The sequence below is a fragment of the Opisthocomus hoazin genome, chromosome 1 (assembly GCF_030867145.1).
Source record: "Opisthocomus hoazin isolate bOpiHoa1 chromosome 1, bOpiHoa1.hap1, whole genome shotgun sequence".
Classification (NCBI taxonomy): domain Eukaryota; kingdom Metazoa; phylum Chordata; class Aves; order Opisthocomiformes; family Opisthocomidae; genus Opisthocomus; species Opisthocomus hoazin.
Window position 1 is genome coordinate 63,454,404 of NC_134414.1, and position 17,387 is coordinate 63,471,790.

Genomic DNA, 17,387 nt, shown 5'->3' on the forward strand with positions numbered 1-17,387 from the left:
AATGAAGTGCCTGCCTCCACTGTTACAATAAGACATTATGACAGAAAAAAACACCAATAGTCAAAGGAAGCAGAACAGAAGGAAAACAAAATGCTAAATAGGTATATATTAAGGGGTCTGAAATCTGTCTCCTAGGACAAAAACGATGACTGCTGCTGTCATGACAGGAACAAGTGAGATCAGCTCCAGCATCCACAAAAAGAAGTGCCCACGGGAAAGCCTGTCTCCACATGGTCATTTTCTGCTTCAACTGCAGCATCAAAAGTCTTTGAGGTTCCCAGTTCCATGAAGCCCCTGTACCAGGCTGATAGAAACTTGACATTGAAATACTGGGCTGATGAAAGGCTGGGATCACCAGGGATTTTGGAACCCCTACAGGAAACAAACTGAGATGGAAGCTCCAGAAACTCTTTCAAGCCTGCCAGGATCAACTAAAAGGAGAATCAGGGCATCTGGCATCAAGAAGTGACCTTTTAGCACTAGAGATGCTGACTGGGCTTCATGCTTAACAGCCCAGAAACCAAGAAACATGGCTGTCTGCACATTTGTTGGCACGGATTTTTACTGAATGACAAAGTGTCAGCCTGCCAGTCCTCTCCTTTAACTTCAGAGGTGTGAATTCTTAAACTTTACCAAACTGTGGTTAGAGCTGGTATAAGGGAGACACCTGCTCAGGGTGATCTTTTTCAAGGCAGCAGTCCGTGATTAATTACCGTAATAAGTTTTTCATAGTATGAAATAATCCAGCCTGGATGGTGTAGATTCAAAATGGCCGTGGGCTCCTGGATTCAAGGCTGCATTTAAAGCCTCTTCAAGCAGTAATTCTGAAATTTATACCCCTGATCTTTTCTTGTGTAGCATTTAAAAAAACAGCAAATTGAGTGTTTGTTACGAATATATTTCTAACCTAGGCAGTTAGAAAATCTCTTATGAAATTTGGCCTTTTAAAGTAATACAGAAAGTTGGCTTTGGAGGTACCACCAAAAGGCCATACAGACTGTCTTTAATGAACGAACAAGGAACCACTTACTATGTGACTGAAAGAAACGCAAACTAACTGAACAGTCCATTTATCAAAGTGGGTAAAAGAAATTAAGGGTGACACAGGGCATCCTCTGCAACAAGCGTGAGGCACTAAGGAAGCATGAATGTCCCTTATAGGAACTGCAGAGGAAAAAGGCTGTCCAGTCTCCTTTGACACAAAATATGCACACCAACAGCATGAACGTAGATATGGGCTATCACCCAAATCTAGAAATTAGAACTGCTGATACGATTAGCTTTTTTTCTACTAAGTAAACACAATTGTGCAAACTGTAAGCACAAGTGCTTTTTTCTCTATTATAAACAGAAATTCTTTCAATTTAACAGTAGTCAAATATTTGTAGAATTAGATCTGCAATTTTCTGTAACCCTTAGTGAAACACTGTCATTACCTCTGAAGCCTCTGCACAAGGTGGGACACCATGTTATCTGCAATGCCTGGACAAGCCTCTTCAGCTAAATAAATAGCCTGCCTCAGTTCTTCTATGGAATCTGTGTTACCACCACACAATTCGCTCTTCTCTTTCAACTGAAGAAAAACAGGAAGACATATATAAGATATTAATAAACATTCCTATACACAATGCAATGCAAAAACTTGTTAGGAAGTGACCACCAGTGTTCACAATGTGGGGATTTGACTTTCAGTATACACCCTCGCATTCTGAAGACTTTTTTTCATCCTGAAGTTAGCCTTTGGAGTAGTTACCAGGATGTCATTTGCCTTCACGAGTCTTCAATCATTCACATATCCTTTTCAGCGTGCTCGCATTCAAAAATGATATCAAAGTATCCCAAGAAAGATGCACTATTTACCTGCAGCTGTTCAGTTTCAAGACGTGCTGTTTATACATAGAATCATAGAATGGTTTGGGTTGGAAGGTACCTGAAAGATCATCTGGTTCCAACCCCCCTGCCATGAGCAGGGACACCTTCCACTAGGCCAGGTTGATCAGAGCTCCATCCAAACTGGTCTTGGACACTTCCAGGGAGGGGGCATCCAGCTCTGGGCAGCCTGTTCCAGTGTTTCACCACCCTCATGGTGAAGAATCTAAATCTGCCCTCTTTTAGTTTAAAGCCATGACCCCTTGTCCTATCACTACACACCCTTAGCATACGTACTTGTACGCCTATAGCTTAACACATACACACTGCAGGTGCACTTGCGCAAGCACTGTTAGAAAAGGTTTTCACCGTCAACTCTATCCACAGCGTACCCTGAGTGCTCTCTCATCTCCCTCCAGCAGCAAAGGATCCCACAATTAGGCAGGAACTGAGGGTTCAGAGGGAAGGTCTCAGTGCTTTGCTTATGTAGCAGCTGGCATAACATGCTGAGTATGGCCGGTAAAATGCTTCTTTCTCGGAACTCACTCAAGAACGTCTCAGCAGGGTCTGGGCTTCCTTGGAAAAAAGTGTCATGTTACTCATAGTAAGGGTGAATGAAGGCACGGCCTTCTTTTGGGGACTGGACTTTGCACCAGCAGGTTGGATGTCTGCATTTACAAGTTTATCTCCACATTTATCACTACAGCTGCTGTCAAGAGATGCTCTGCAGCATCTTCTTAAGAACGACTGATCAAAGTAATTTCTCAGGAAAAAAAAAAATGTTGAAAAAAATACTCCATTTGGAAGCTGACTGTGCTTATTAGTGCTTTGGACCAACGAGTTTGAGTTGTTTACACAGAACTGAAGAACAGTGAAACATTTTTCTACATATTTCTCTACAAATTATTCAATTAATTTAAGAGTCACCTCTGAATGCTGGACCTATAGCCAGTCTTGCCTTTATGCCGTTAAGAAAGCTTAGCACGAAGAAATGGAAAGCTTGTGTCACTTTCTGGGATATAATGTGGGCATGCATACACTTTTGGCCCTACTGTCACATGAAATAAGCATGATCCCCAGAAAGCAGCGGAAAGCAGAATTAATAGATCAAGACGATCTTGAGTTCAGTGACATTCTAGAGGGAACAAAGTGGCAGTGACTTTTCTTCAGAAGTCCTGAAAGGCCGCTTTAGTGCTCGGACATCTCTGAAGTGGACTTTCAACAAGTGTCGGGAACTACAGCGAAGAGTTGCCATCAGCATTGAAGAAAGGTTTCTCTTTAAAAAGGAATCCGAGTCTTACAAGCAAAAACATAAAGGAAATAATCATTGTTCTAGTTCCACGTATAGCAATGGCTTACAGGTATGTTAGGGCACCCTCCTGAGAGTAACTCAGGTCTCAGCAAAGGACATCAAGATGACTCTGTGTGTGCAACAGCTGAGGTATGAGCACAGCAGTAGGATGGTTTCTGTGCTCTTCTTTGGCTGCTGCTTGTGTTCTCTTTTCGTTACATCCAGGGTGCTCAAGAGTGAGATCTTGCATACAAAGCATAGGTAGCAGGAACACACCAATGCCTTTCTTTTCCCAGTAACAACTAACCCTTTTTTAGTCTAAACTGGAAAGTCACAGCTTGAGGACAGGATGATAGAAGTAGACAATACTACAATGAGAATGCTACAATGAAGGACACCTCTGCATCTCCTGACTTCAAAAAAGAACCCAGAATGAGTCACCGCATACAGTACTCAGCCAGTGTCCTCTGGTAAAGAGAAAGGAAACACATCACAGTGGTAGCTGGTCACCGAAGATTACAAATAACTGACAAGCAAGACAATTTTGCTCATTTTCAGGGTGTGTTTTGTTTTCTGTTGTTTGGGGGGGTTTGTTTTGTTTGGGGTTTAATGTTTCACAGAATCACAGAATGGTAGGGGTTGGAAGGGACCTCTGTGGGTCATCTAGTCCAACCCTCCTGCCAAAGCAGGGTCACCTACAGCAGGCTGCACAGGACCTTGTCCAGGCGGGTCTTGAGTATCTCCAGAGAAGGAGAATCCACAGCCTCTCTGGGCAGCCTGTTCCAGGGCTCCGTCACCCTCAAAATTAAGAACTGGAACTTCCTATGCTTCAGTTTGTGCCCGTTGCCCCTTGTCCTGTCACTGGGCACCACTTTTTTGAGTCTGGCCTCACCCTCAACACCCACCCTTAAGGTATTTATAGGCATTTATAAGGTCCCCTCTCAAGCCTTCTCTTCTTCAGGCTGAACAAGCCCAGCTCCCTCAGCCTTTCCTCACAGGAGAGATGCTCCAGTCGCCTCACCATCCTCATAGCCCTCTGCTGGACTCTCTCCAGTAGCTCCTCATCTTTCTTGAAGTGGGGAGCCCAGAACTGGACGTGGTACTCCAGATACAGCCTCAGAGTAGAGGGGGAAGAGAATCTCCCTCGACCTGCTGGCCACACTCTTCTTAATGCACCCCAGGATACCATTTGGCTTTGTTGGCAACCAGGGCACACTGCTGGCTCATGGTTAACTTGTCATCCTTTGGTTGGCTGTGGTTTTTTTACTTGCTTTGCTGAGGTGCACCAAGCTTCAGATTACCACCAGCAACAGAGAGGCAGGGCCCCACAGCTGAGCAAGCCTCTTCAGCCTAGGCTCCTAAGCTGTATCAGAATTCAACTGAATGAGAAGGATGCAGAGCACAATCCTCCCCTGTAAGATTACTTCAGGACAGCAGTGGGTTTTCACACCTGTCTTCTGTGCCAAAAGCTTTGAAGCCTCCATGACAACAAAAAGCTCTGAATGGTCAGCTTTGTTCTTTTTGGAGGAGTTCCATGGAGTAACTCATTTAGCTAGCAGTAATTCCTGAAGGTGCAGATATCTGTGCTTTGAATGATAAACAAATGGAACACTGAAAATTTATCATAAGGCTTCCTTCAGACAGCAGAGACAGTAGCCATGCCCATAAGAAAAAGGAAACCTTGCAATGAAATTCTGGAACCGTTTGGGAAAGTTGTGGTATTCCACCAGAAGTTGCATGGAAGAGAAGTCAAAGTATGAACCAAACAGCAGATACCAGACCAAGAGTCTTCTCCCATAGCATGAAAAGATACAACAAAGAAGTGTGTGAGGAAAAGTTTTTCTGTAGCCTCTACACGCTAAAGAGATAAAAGTAAATGGCAATTTTAATAAGGATTGCAGTGAAAAATGCTTGTGTTGCTGCAGTGCTAGGAGAATCACATACCCACAGGGATCAGCAAGCGGCAATTAAAAGAATGGCCTTGAAAATAAAAATGGGAAGCAAGAAAGGCATAGAATGACACCATGACTAATTAGCAATGGCATGGGAAGGAAGAATCCAGAACAGAGATATCTAGAAGACAGGTAATGAAGGGCATGGTGGAGACAAAATGAAAAATAAAGGAAGGATGAAGATGGACGATGGAACATGGAAGACAGTGGATGCAGGACCTATATGTCATGCTTGGTATTGGAAAAGGAGAAGGAAGACCTCAAGGACATGCACAGCAACCAGAAGAATGTTTGAGAGATGGAAGGGTAGGGAATTGAAAGAAGATTCTCAGAGGCAAGTGGGCAATAGATAAAGAACTGCAATGGAAAACGTCAGATTTCCATTTTGATCCCTGTTCAAAGCGTTTCTCCACTTTACATAAGAGAATGACAGGCTGACTTAATACTGGAGTCTGAATAACCAGTAGAGAGGTCATCCCCTTTAAATAAGTTTAATTGCTTTACTGCACTCAATATTCTTAATGAGCAGCATGCAAAATTCAATGACAATCCTCTGAAGCAGGACTTTATTCATTAGAACAAACTTAAGACAACATCCTTTTATTAGAACAATTTCTCTAACTTTATTTCTGTGACAGTTACAATGACTGAAATCATTTAAATAAAAAAAATCATATCAAAGCTAGGGTGAGAAGGGATTTTTTGTTTCTTAGAGTTCTATCAACTTTTTAAAATAGTAACATTTCATAAATATCTGGCTTCCCCTTCATATGATTTATTTTTAAAGTTGACAGATAAAATGACAGATAAAGAGATAAAGCAGTGTCAAAAAATTGAATGATGCAATCCAAACGTTAACATACCTTTTTGTTGTTCATGTTCATTGCTTTAGGGTAGCATTGTTGATGTTGCTACCATGCATATGAATTATTGTTAGAAACAAAACAAAGATCTCAAAAGTAGACATGCAAGAGAGTAAAGGGTACAGCTAAAGCTGTAACACATCAAGTTCCAAATGGATTGTAGAAACCTTAGATGCCATTCACCATGTATTTCTGTTTTTCAGAGACATGAATCCTGGAACTGTTAAGTTTTAGAGCAATAACTTACCTCTGCAAATAAAGGGGATATAACTGTAGACAGGCATTGGGATAGAGGCCTCTTTGGGATATCCTTTTCCTTTAAAGAAAACAAAATTCTGACCAATTCTATTTCTGAAAAAAGCATCCTCATTGTATTCTGTTTCTAATTGAAGAAAAAAAATAGTTCCAACGTGCTATGCTTTATGCAAAATCTGTTTCTACGTATATACAAATATGTAAAACATTCTACAACAGACTATTCCAAAGCACTGTGGAAAATGGAGGCTGAATTAAAATTCGAGGCTGTGGCACCTCAAATACATGCAAGCTCAGGGAAAAAAAAAAAAAAAAACACCCACAATAAAAAAACCCCCGCAATCCTACTAAGCATGTACTAAATCACAGACATGCTGATATTTACTAGGTTCCTCCCATACAATACAGTATTTTTCTTGTATTTCTCCAGTTCTGATAAGAGCACACACAGACTTCTCAGAGCCAGGGTACAAGCCACTTGCCTCAGCAACACAGGCTGCAGAAAATACAAATGGAGCCGCTCCTCAGCTTCCCTTATTCTAGGGTTTTTGGTGGTTTTTTGGACACATGTTATTCTATTCTTTGCTACATTGTAGTCTTTTTTCCTAAAAGACCAGAATGCCTTCCCCAAAACCCCAGCCCTGCTTTGTACTGTACTGGTTTAAGTTTACTTTACAGAAGGAAGATTTTTAAAAATAAAATATTGCCTGCTCTTCCTCCAGTGGTAATAGTTCACAAACCACAAAAATATTTTGGTACATAGTTCACAAACCACAGAAAAAGGGCTCATTTACAGAATGCCCAAACTTCAAGACTTAGTCAAAACATTTTGTGAAAGGCAACTGTAGAATACACATTTTTAGCAAAAGTTCTGAAAGTTTTACAATTTAAATGCTTTTAAAGGCATAAAATAAAAATCACCCCACCGAATTATTAAAACAAGAAAATTATCTCCTTGTATAATACAGTCAATATTTTCAGCACCTTATTTCTTTGCAACTCCAAAGGCTGGGCTGCTCCATTCTCTAGATTCTTGGGGTCTTTTTCTCTTATTGTAAAGATCCACTCTCCTGAATCACTTCCACCTGAAGCCTGGCCATCTGGTTCACTTCAAGGGGGAGGAAAAAAAAAAAAAGTTTAATTACCTGCACCTTATTGTCCATATTCATTCAATATACACACTAAACATAAAAGCTACAGTCAAGACCAAAATCAGGATTCTATTGTGCAAGCCAGTAAGTATGAAGACAAGTACTGGAAAGTAATGTAATTTTGGGGGGAAATTAAAAAAATGAAACCAAGATACTTCACTAAATGTTAAATTAACTTCAGAATGAGAGAGAGGCATTACAGATCGAAAACATTTTCCCAAATTACATAAACAAGTGAAATGAAGTGTTTTATTGCTATTTGAAAACTAGCTTTAGCAGGGTACCTCAAATCATCAGAAGGGGGAAAAAATTAGAAGACTTAAACTCACTCCACCTAGAAAAACAGCTAAGACACTAGTTTAGAGTACCTTTGAGGAACACAGTTCCTCCCCAGCCCGTTAGCAAGGTAGATTTTCCACTCAAAGAAAATTGGCTGAAAAAGTACAGACACAGCATGGCTTTAACAAACTACATCACCATAAATCAATCTTTTGCCTCATTTTTTTGTGGATGGCATAGTCATTTTTTTTTTCCTGTAACTCCTGCTAACTTAAAAGAACAAAAATATTTACACTGACACTAATCAGTCACTGCATTACATTTCTCCTCTCACTACCATAAATATCCTTCTCCAAGTTCATTTCTTTCTGATCTGTCAGTTAAGAGTGATCTGCAAGAAAACCACCAATTAAAAGTGCATCTAGCAGCCACTGTAGAAAACGTATTTAGTGTGGCCTACCAAGTCAAAAAAGCGATCAGTCTGAGAAAATCCTCCAAGATTTCTGCTTGAAGTCACATTAAATTCCTGGCTGTCACTGAAAGAGGCAGGGCTACTTTCCTTGTGTACCTTAGCTCTAGCAAGCTGACACAACAGAAAAACATTTATTGATTTGGAAAGTTAATATTCTGGCATCTCAAACTCATCCTTTTATCACATCTAATACAAGGGCTGCTGTGGAAGCAGAAAAGGTGAAAGCAGGCTTAGACGTAACACTCAATAACTATTCTAGTTCCGCTACTCTCCTATGCCAAGCTATCAAAGCTGGTCTGATATTCCACAGGAAGAAAGAACTGTAACCTCAAAGTTCAGTTGGTAACTGATCGGAGACCAGTTTCAGGACTAGTAGTTTACCTTCCAAATCAGACCTGGTTTTGGGCTGGGACTGCGATCACTGGAAGGCATGAAACCATCAGTAACGTAGGACAAATATACAACTGAGATGTATACAGCCAAATGTAACAGCCAAAATACACAAATAACAGCCAAGAAATCATAAAGAGTCTGATGCCTACCATTAGCACTCAGATTGAAATTGCAGACAATAGTTGTGTTTTTTTTATTATGAGAAATTTAATACATTTGTGAATAAATTGTGGCAATCCTTTCACTTGATTTTCAAAAGTGTGTAATCTGATGACATGCACTACTTTCAAAATTACTTTTGGACTAACAAAGTTAACTTTTTAACTGAGTCACAATTATTTGTAACTCGGTTTTCTAAGGAAACGGACTCATGAACCTACTGAACAGCTCCATCAAAATTTGACGGAGAGAAGTAAAAATTGCAAAGGAAATAAATCTGATTTACAAAACTTCTTCTTTTTCAATAAATAATATGATATTTCATGATTATCACTCTGTAATGGCCCAACCTTCCTGGAAGGATAGGAGGAAAAAAAAACAAACAAACACCAAACCCACAAAACGAAAACACCTCATAAAAAAACCTAGGTAATGTGGTTTGTACCCCAAAACCTCATTATCACAGAAGGATTGTCCACTAACCCTCTCTTATACACAAGAATATGCCTGTTTACTCAAGATCACCAATACGTGGGACAACCTGCCACCAAGGAGACAACTCCCCTCCTTAGGTGGCCAGGTGCACACAGAGGACAGTGCATGTGCACACTGCTACCTGGCCATGCATGGTGAGGCCCACCTTCTGCTCGCATGACCGAAGCAGCTGGTGTTATGCCTAGGAAGGACCCTAGACCCTACATAAAAGAGAAGGTAGTACAGAACGGGCCAGAAGAACAGTTCTCAGTGACTGTTCTTTGCATGAAATCCCTTGCAACACTGAAATCAAGGTATCATTAGTTTACCAAGGCTGCTAAGCTGAAAAGCTGTAAATAACAAAACATAAGGATATGTGTGTTAAAAATAACTACTTGGCTCCTATACTTACAAAGGATATTTTACAAGCTCAAACTTACGTATCTGAGTCATCAGAACTGGAGTCGTCATGACTTTGTTCAGACTTCCATCTCTTGTGCCTATCAATAAGGTCAGTCAGGTAGGAAGTTTTCTTTGAGTTTCGTAAAATAAATTTGTGTTTTAAGAGCTCTTTTGCAGTAGGTCTCTTCAAAAAAACAAAAGAAGATTTTTTAAACGCATTTGAGAGTGTTAAGTGACTCACTATAAAAAGATAAAGAAATCCAGAAATGAGATTTTAGATATATACAGTATTTAAAAAAAAAAAAAAAAAAAAAAGAGAGATGCTGGTGACTATGTTGCCCCATATTAGAAAAGCTGAACTGCACTTATTCATGTAAACTAGTCAATTATTCTCTACTATACGTTGACAAACAGATGAAACTCACAAAGCTTGGGTCCTTGTTTAAGCAGGCCTCCACAAATTCTTTGAGGGATTTACTGAAGTTTCCTTCCAGCGTCGGTGGATTGTTCTTAGGAATAAGGAACAAAACCTTCATTGGATGTAATTCTGCATGAGGTGGCTCTCCTTTTGCAAGTTCGATGGCTGTTATGCCTAATGACCAGATATCTGCCTGTAAGAAACAATGCTTTCAAGATTAGGTCGAAGAAAGAGAAGAAACAGTGTTGCTTGCAAAGGTAGATTTTAAACCTTTACTGTAAATAATTTCATATGTAAATTGGTTTTGTTATCACGGTTTGTGGTTAACCACACAAAATAAAGTATACAGAGTCCCTTGTTTTTTTTTACTCTATAGCATAAAGCAGTTGTACTTATTAGTGTTTTAAAACGTTTTGAAAACAATTCTATTACACTAGCAGTTATAACTGATCTTGAAACACAAATATTTTTAAGTAGTAATAGTAGAGTTGTTACAAACTAGCATTTGATCGACCATATTCAAGTACACTATCTAAATATGGGACAAGACTCGAATACTGGCATAAAGGAAAATATTATAACATACACAAGATTTTTCCTCAACAAGAATCAACTAGTACAATCATCAGAAATTTAATACATTAGAACATAATTTTCCTTGGGTTTAACACTGTCTTATACATCATTCTTATTCACAGACTAGGGAAATGCAGTCTAGAACAGTATTACTTAACTTTTTCAACCCAAGGGTTCAACCAGTTAAGCATTTGGTCCAAGTAGCTTCTGAAATACTGACAGCACTTTTCTACCTGATATGCTTTGTAGACCTTCTCCTGTGAGCCATGTCTTGTAGGCCAAGAAGGCCTGGTCTCAATCAAACTTCTCTAAGTCATGCACATGAAAAATGCAGATCCAAAGGCTCACTGCCAAGTTAGAGGGACAGATCAATAATACAGCAGAGACCAGTGCTAGATCTGCTATCACTTAATTTAATTGATGAGTTGGATTCACATTGTTAATGGATGCCACAATATGCATATTGTTTTTTTTAGGGACAATTATTTACATATATTTGTTTCATAGGTGTTCATCATCAAAGTGTGCTACTCTTTCTAGGGAATGCTGTCTCACTAGATCCAAATCCTATTGCTAAATCTGTCTGAAGTAATGTGAGGTAATGCATCACAGTTCTCTGTGTTCTGCTGAAATAACAGACCTAAAAGTGAAAAGAATGGATGAATAAACCCCTCAAATTTGAAAGAAAAAAGCTTTCACAGAAACATTTGTTCCAAAGGACAATATATCAATTAAAAATATTTCTGTTTCGTTTTCTCTATTTCTTTTGAAGTGAAAACAGAACAAAGACTTATTCACAGGAAAACAGGAAAGATCTGAAGTGAGCTGTCTGATTTTAGCCCCAAACAGAGCATTTGGAACTTTGCTAAGCTGTAAACAGATCTATTTCCAGGTACTGGATAGAGTAGGGATTTCGTTTACCACTGCTGTCCTTACTAGGCGTCCCTCTAATCCATCTGTCTCTGCTCAGCTGATATGGTAGGTTACCTTTGGCTAACTCATACAGGACTACAGGCTGATAGCTGCAATGTATGCAGTCATTGCACTATCATAGCTACACTGCATGTCTAAAAACAAGCTCCTTCTTCCTTGCTCAGACAGTATTACATTGTTAAGAGCTTAGTTACTCAATTTTGCAAGTTAAGTATGGGAAAAAAAAATCTGAGCCAATTAGCATACCATTGAATTTATGAAATGATGTTTTGTTAACCCATGTTACAGAACTGCTATCTGACACTGAGCAGAGAGGATTACATAAGTATATGAGCTCTGAGTTTCATTTATCTTAACAGCATTATCAGCTAAGCTCTCCTCAAGTCTGAGTACAATTGTGAGTAACTTCCCTTTAGCAGGAAAGCTTTTCTTTGTTATGAGAGAAAAACGTCACCTGAGAAGATGAGTCTTCATTTTAACAACTGACCATTATTATTTCCAATTTATTCTGAATTTCAGTTTCTCAAGAGGAATGTGTTAAAGTCATATAAAAGGACAGATCTTGTTCTGACTGACTTTCAGTCACAGATGGAGCATGTGTATATATAAGTATAAAAATCTAATTTATATGTGTACGTGTGCACAGATATGCACATGCGCGCACACATATATATAAATACTTCCTTTTTTTCCTCATATATTTATACCTTTCTACTGCTAGTGACTTTCTTCCACAAAAATTACTAAATAGTCCAACAAACCACACTGAATTCTTTGAAGTCCAAGATGGGTTTTGGAAGCCCATTCCTGTTGGAAGCATCAAGAATAAAACTCCCAAATTCCTCTGGAATTATAACCTCTCCTTTCACAGATAAGGAAGGATCTCAAAACAGGGATGCAAGTACCGACTGCATCTGTATCTGACTAGGCATTTCTAGGACGCACTTGCCTGTGACAATGAAGCTGCAGAACAGGCGCAAATCAGTCCTCCAAACAGGGAGGGAGAAGCATGACCTTAAGAAGCGATGACACTATATCATCACTAAGTTTTACCCACGTTATGATTTTTACAGTTTTCAAATCTTGAACAAAAATTATTCTTCCAAGTTCAGATGAGAGTTAGCAAATCACTAGCAACTACTATTTATTGCAGTACTGCCACAAGCCTTCTCCCATTCAAATGAGTAAAATTTAGTCTGACTTTGAAGCTTTTGTAAGTCAAAGAAAACAGGCTACGTGCAAGAGAAAAAAAATTAAATTACATATTTTTCTATTAGAAGTTATATAGTAGAAAAGACAGAGAACTAGATACAGAAAAACTGAAGCAGATGAGAAAAGATGCTGACTTTCAGATGAAGAAAGGAATCAAAATAGGAGGAAGAAGTAAGAACTATTGCCAAAATAACAGAAATTAGAAAGAAAGGAAAGATGCTACGAGGACATCATATCAAAGAACAAATAGCTTGGAGAGAAGGAAATCAATGGTATGGGAAAAAATAAAACAGGAGAAGAAGTTTAAAAACAGGTGGCAGCTTTAATACAACGATTATAGTCAAGGTTCGACATTTCGCTATTTTTCCCCATGGCTGATAAAATCTAGCTGCCAAAGTAACTATCACCCCTTTGGATTACTTGGACTTTAAAAATAAACTACAAGGGAAAATGAAAAATAAAGTTGAAAATTTTGCTATCAAGTACGCCTCTCAGATTAGCTACTGACCACATAAAAATGCAAATATTATAGCTAACTTACTCTCTTCACACGAGCCATCTGGCAATCTTGTGTTCTCAAATATACCAGTCTCAATTATTATTTACAGAAGTCTGACAGAAGCTGTTGAAATTTTATTATCCATATCAAAAATCACATACCTTGATTATTTTTTAGGCAATAAAGACAAGTGTTGGAATACCTTGTAAATATACCTTACAATATATGGTCCGAGAAAGAATAATGGGAACATCTTAAGGACACAAAACAGTTTGGGAATGGGACTGCATAAATTAAGAATGGAATGGGCAAATTCTGTATGGTAGTTAAGGAATACACAGCTCACACATGCATAAAGCAGTCCAAAAAGCCTCACATAATCTTGAGAGCACAGTACTGGGAACATAAATTAGGGCTTGATTTGACATTGTTAAGTTTCACATATTTTAAAAGAAAAATACACAAAATGTATGTATTTGTCAAATCCTGAATTAAAACAGCATTTTTTCAAAAATGCAGACATTTTTTATCTACAAAAAAAACCTGCTTCTCTACCTTATATACATACATTTCCATAACATACATTTGGGAAAACAGTAAGACTATACTCAAAACCACCAGCTTATGTTAAGTATTCATTATTTTACACAACCTTAAGAGACTTTAAGGTGAATGTTAAAATATTATAAAGTCATGGAAAGACAATAAAGATACACTGTTTTAACCAAAAGCATTTTAAGGAAATTCCTTAAAAGGTTGTGTCTTCAGTTCCAAAAGCTGTGTTTGACAGGATGGTTAACTCAGCAGCATATCTGAATTCAGAGGAGGTATAACTGTATCTTAATATCTGAAACTGCTTAAAGTGGAAATGTATATACTGGAATAATAGTTCTTACATGGGTTATGTTGATAATATAGTGTAAGCCATGGTCAGGAAATCCATCAACTGCCCATAACATTAAGACAAGTGATAGTAACACTGAATCAAGAGGAGACCTTAAGCTTTATAGCAGTAACTAGCAATGTTAGACCTCAGGATGCATCTGCCTGCCTTCAGCCTAGTTAGCAGTTTCATGTCATAACTTAGGTTTTCCTTTGCCTTCCACAGTTGTGCTATTTCATCAGTCAGCATGAGCAAAGATATCAATCCAATCAGAAGAACAGCAATAAAAAATTTAACAGTGTGAGCCATACAGTAAATGAGGAAAGAAGCAGATGAACTGCATGAAGTAAGGAGGTGAACTGCACCCAAGGTAGTGTTACAGAGCACTTTCAAGCTTTTATCGGGAACCCACCAGCATGTGGAAAGTCAGAGGATTCAACAGGGCAAAGAACAAAACTGGGCAACACAGCCAACTACATGCTTGCACCTCACTGGGACTATGCTATGAAGAGGACAGTCCCACTTAACACCTCTCAAGCATGGACAACTTATGGAAGGAAAATGAGGTTAGAGTTGGATGTCTGTGTTCTCACATAGGCATAAGTATCTTAAAATAAACAGACCTTCTCAAGTGGTTGTTGTGTAACAACAGCAAAAACATTGTCTGTACAATTCAGTCTGGTCTCTAAGTGCCACAAGGCTCACAGACACAAGTAAGTATCTCTAGTGCATTCAAAACTTGAGCTCTGGCCTTCTAGGAAACTGATCAAGTATCCAAGACCTTTTTATGTCCACATGACCTTGTAGACAAACAGCTGGAAATCACAATCTGAGGACTGAATCATGCTTTGTCCAAGTGAAAATCATTCCCAGAAGCCAAACCTCAAAAACATCCAACCACTAACACCCCAAAACCAAACAACAAAAACCACCATCCACCAAAAAAAAAACAAAAAAAAAAAACGGTCTGCTCAACCTTCCAACTGGGAATTCGGGGTCATTTAAGGTTCTAGAGACTCTACAGAGCTCTGCTACTTATTTTTAAACAGCCCCTCTACAGAAAGATCTCAAATAGGGAAGGAAGTAATACTACAGTCAGTCTAGGATAGAGTCAGTATTGGCAAGTTCCTTACACAGATGAGGGTGGAAAGAAACACGCCAACCTGTCTCACTGCATGGAGATGTGACCAAGCAACAGATCCCTATAAGGGGGTCAGAGGAGATGGGCAAGAAAGATGAGCTCAGGGAAGAACGTAAGGAATGACTGCTAATTATCAGAAAGAAAGCTAATCTGATCTTAACACAAGCCGGACTTGAGGGTGACCTTTGTTTCAGATATACAGCTGCACCAGTTGGTCATCGGGTTGTGCAAATACCCTTCCCCCGTATAACCTGTAGATCAATGTCTTACTGAGCCAGCCAGACCAGCATGGGAGAGGGAGAAGTGAGGGGCAGCATGGAGGTGTGTATGTAGCTCAGCCTAATAGAAGTATAAAAGAGTGATCAACAAAATGAATCTTGAAAAGAGTAACGGGCTTGAGCTGGCTTCAATGCATATATTCCTTCCTGGCAATGTGGGACACCCAGTGCCATGCTGGTGAACATCTGGAGACCAGTAACCGGAATCACATTTCTGTTGTGATCCAACTGTATATTACAATTGATACATTGTGCTTGTGTTGTGATTTCACTAAATCAAAATCCCATATAATGTAAATATCTACAAATAAGTAAATTTTATATTAAACATTAAACCTTCCCTGTACAGTATAGCTAAAAGAACATGGTCAGAGCAGCACAGACTTATGCAGCGCACACTTCCACAGATACATAAAAGCACTTTCAGTCAACACTTTTCACACTCACCAAATCCATATTCTTCAACAGTGTCGCTATTTTTTTCTAAAATCAAGTGGAAGCATACGTTTTGTATATATTTGCTCTCTTCTACTTTAAACAGCCATCAAAAATACTCCTCAACAGAGCAGGATAAAAGGTGACCTGATGTACCTGTCAATATTGTAATATTTCTTGCCATCTGGATGGGCTTAACACAGCAGGAAAAGTTTGGATACAAATTAGGAAAGGTTCTTTCCTTCCCAACAGCTTTTAGCTGCTAACGTACACCCATCTAGACACAAAGTTATTAGCTACATTCTGAAGACCAACCCACATAATTCAAGTTTAAAAAGGAAGGAAATTTGGCTAATGCCTTGAAATACCTTACCTTTGAATCATACGCCGACTGCTTTATTACTTCAGGTGCCATCCAAAACGGTGTTCCCACAAAGGTATTCCTCTTTATCTGTGTATCTGTTAGTTGTCCCGCTACTCCAAAATCTGCTAGTTTTACTTCTCCTTGTTCAGATAGCAATACATTAGCAGCTGGAATAAAGACGAGGAAACAGAGGAAATTAAGATATTTGACACTGGAATGGTGTTCATTTATATTGCAAGAGCTCTTCTAATATTATTACCATACAAATAAAAACCAATTTACCTTTAATATCTCTGTGGATTTTCTTTTCTGAATGCAAGTAATCGAGTCCTTTGAGTATCTCCCTCAATATTGTAGCAATCTGGGTTTCATCAAGTGAGCCAGGTTCCAACTAGGAAACACAAGAAATATTTTTATACATACATGTATGCGTATGCATATATATAGAGAGAGAAATATATATATAAAGGAGAAACAGAAAGAACAGAAATAACACTGTGACTATCAAAAGACTATAAAACTGTTGGAGCAGGTCCAGAGGAGGTCACAAAAATGATCCGAGGGCTGGAGCACCTCTCCTGTGACAAAAGGCTGAGAGAGTTGGGGCTGTTCAGCCTGCAGAAGAGAAGGCTGCAGGAAGACCTTACAGTGGCCTTTCAGTACCTGAAGGGGGCCTATAGGAAAGATGGGGAAAATATTTTTAGCAGGGCCTGCTGCGATAGGACAAGGAGTAATGGCTTTAAACTAAGGCAGGGTAGGTTTAGACTGGATATAAGGAAGAAATTTTTTACAATGAGGGTGGTGAGACACTGGCACAAGTTGCCCAGAGAGGCAGTGGAGGCCCCATCCCTGGAAGCACTCAGGGTCAGGTTGGACGGGGCTCTGAGCAACCTGGTCTAGTTGAAGATGTCCCTGCTCACTGCAGGGGGTTGGGCTAGATGACCTCTAAAGGTCCCTTCCAACCCAAAGCATTCTATGATTCTATGAAAACTCCTCCTGTCACACCCCAGAATTTCCAATTTGCTAACTTTATGAGATACAACCCAGAGTATTCTTTAAAAAAATACATAAATACATAGTTCTAAACT

At 39.1% G+C, this 17,387-nt stretch overlaps 1 protein-coding gene across 6 annotated transcripts in view; it reads right to left on the reverse strand.

The window, feature by feature from the left end:
- The window catches only part of STK24 (serine/threonine kinase 24), a 63,021-nt gene that overhangs the window by 5,843 nt on the left and 39,791 nt on the right, over positions 1 to 17,387 (reverse strand). For all 6 annotated transcript variants that reach the window (XM_075424071.1, XM_075424083.1, XM_075424079.1 and 3 more), the window contains 7 exons: positions 16,582 to 16,690; positions 16,309 to 16,466; positions 9,986 to 10,171; positions 9,599 to 9,744; positions 7,215 to 7,338; positions 6,223 to 6,291; positions 1,437 to 1,573 (listed from right to left, as the gene is read on the reverse strand). In XM_075424071.1, coding sequence (XP_075280186.1) covers positions 1,437 to 1,573; positions 6,223 to 6,291; positions 7,215 to 7,338; positions 9,599 to 9,744; positions 9,986 to 10,171; positions 16,309 to 16,466; positions 16,582 to 16,690 — 929 coding nt within the window. The remainder of the gene's footprint in view (positions 1 to 1,436; positions 1,574 to 6,222; positions 6,292 to 7,214; positions 7,339 to 9,598; positions 9,745 to 9,985; positions 10,172 to 16,308; positions 16,467 to 16,581; positions 16,691 to 17,387) is intronic.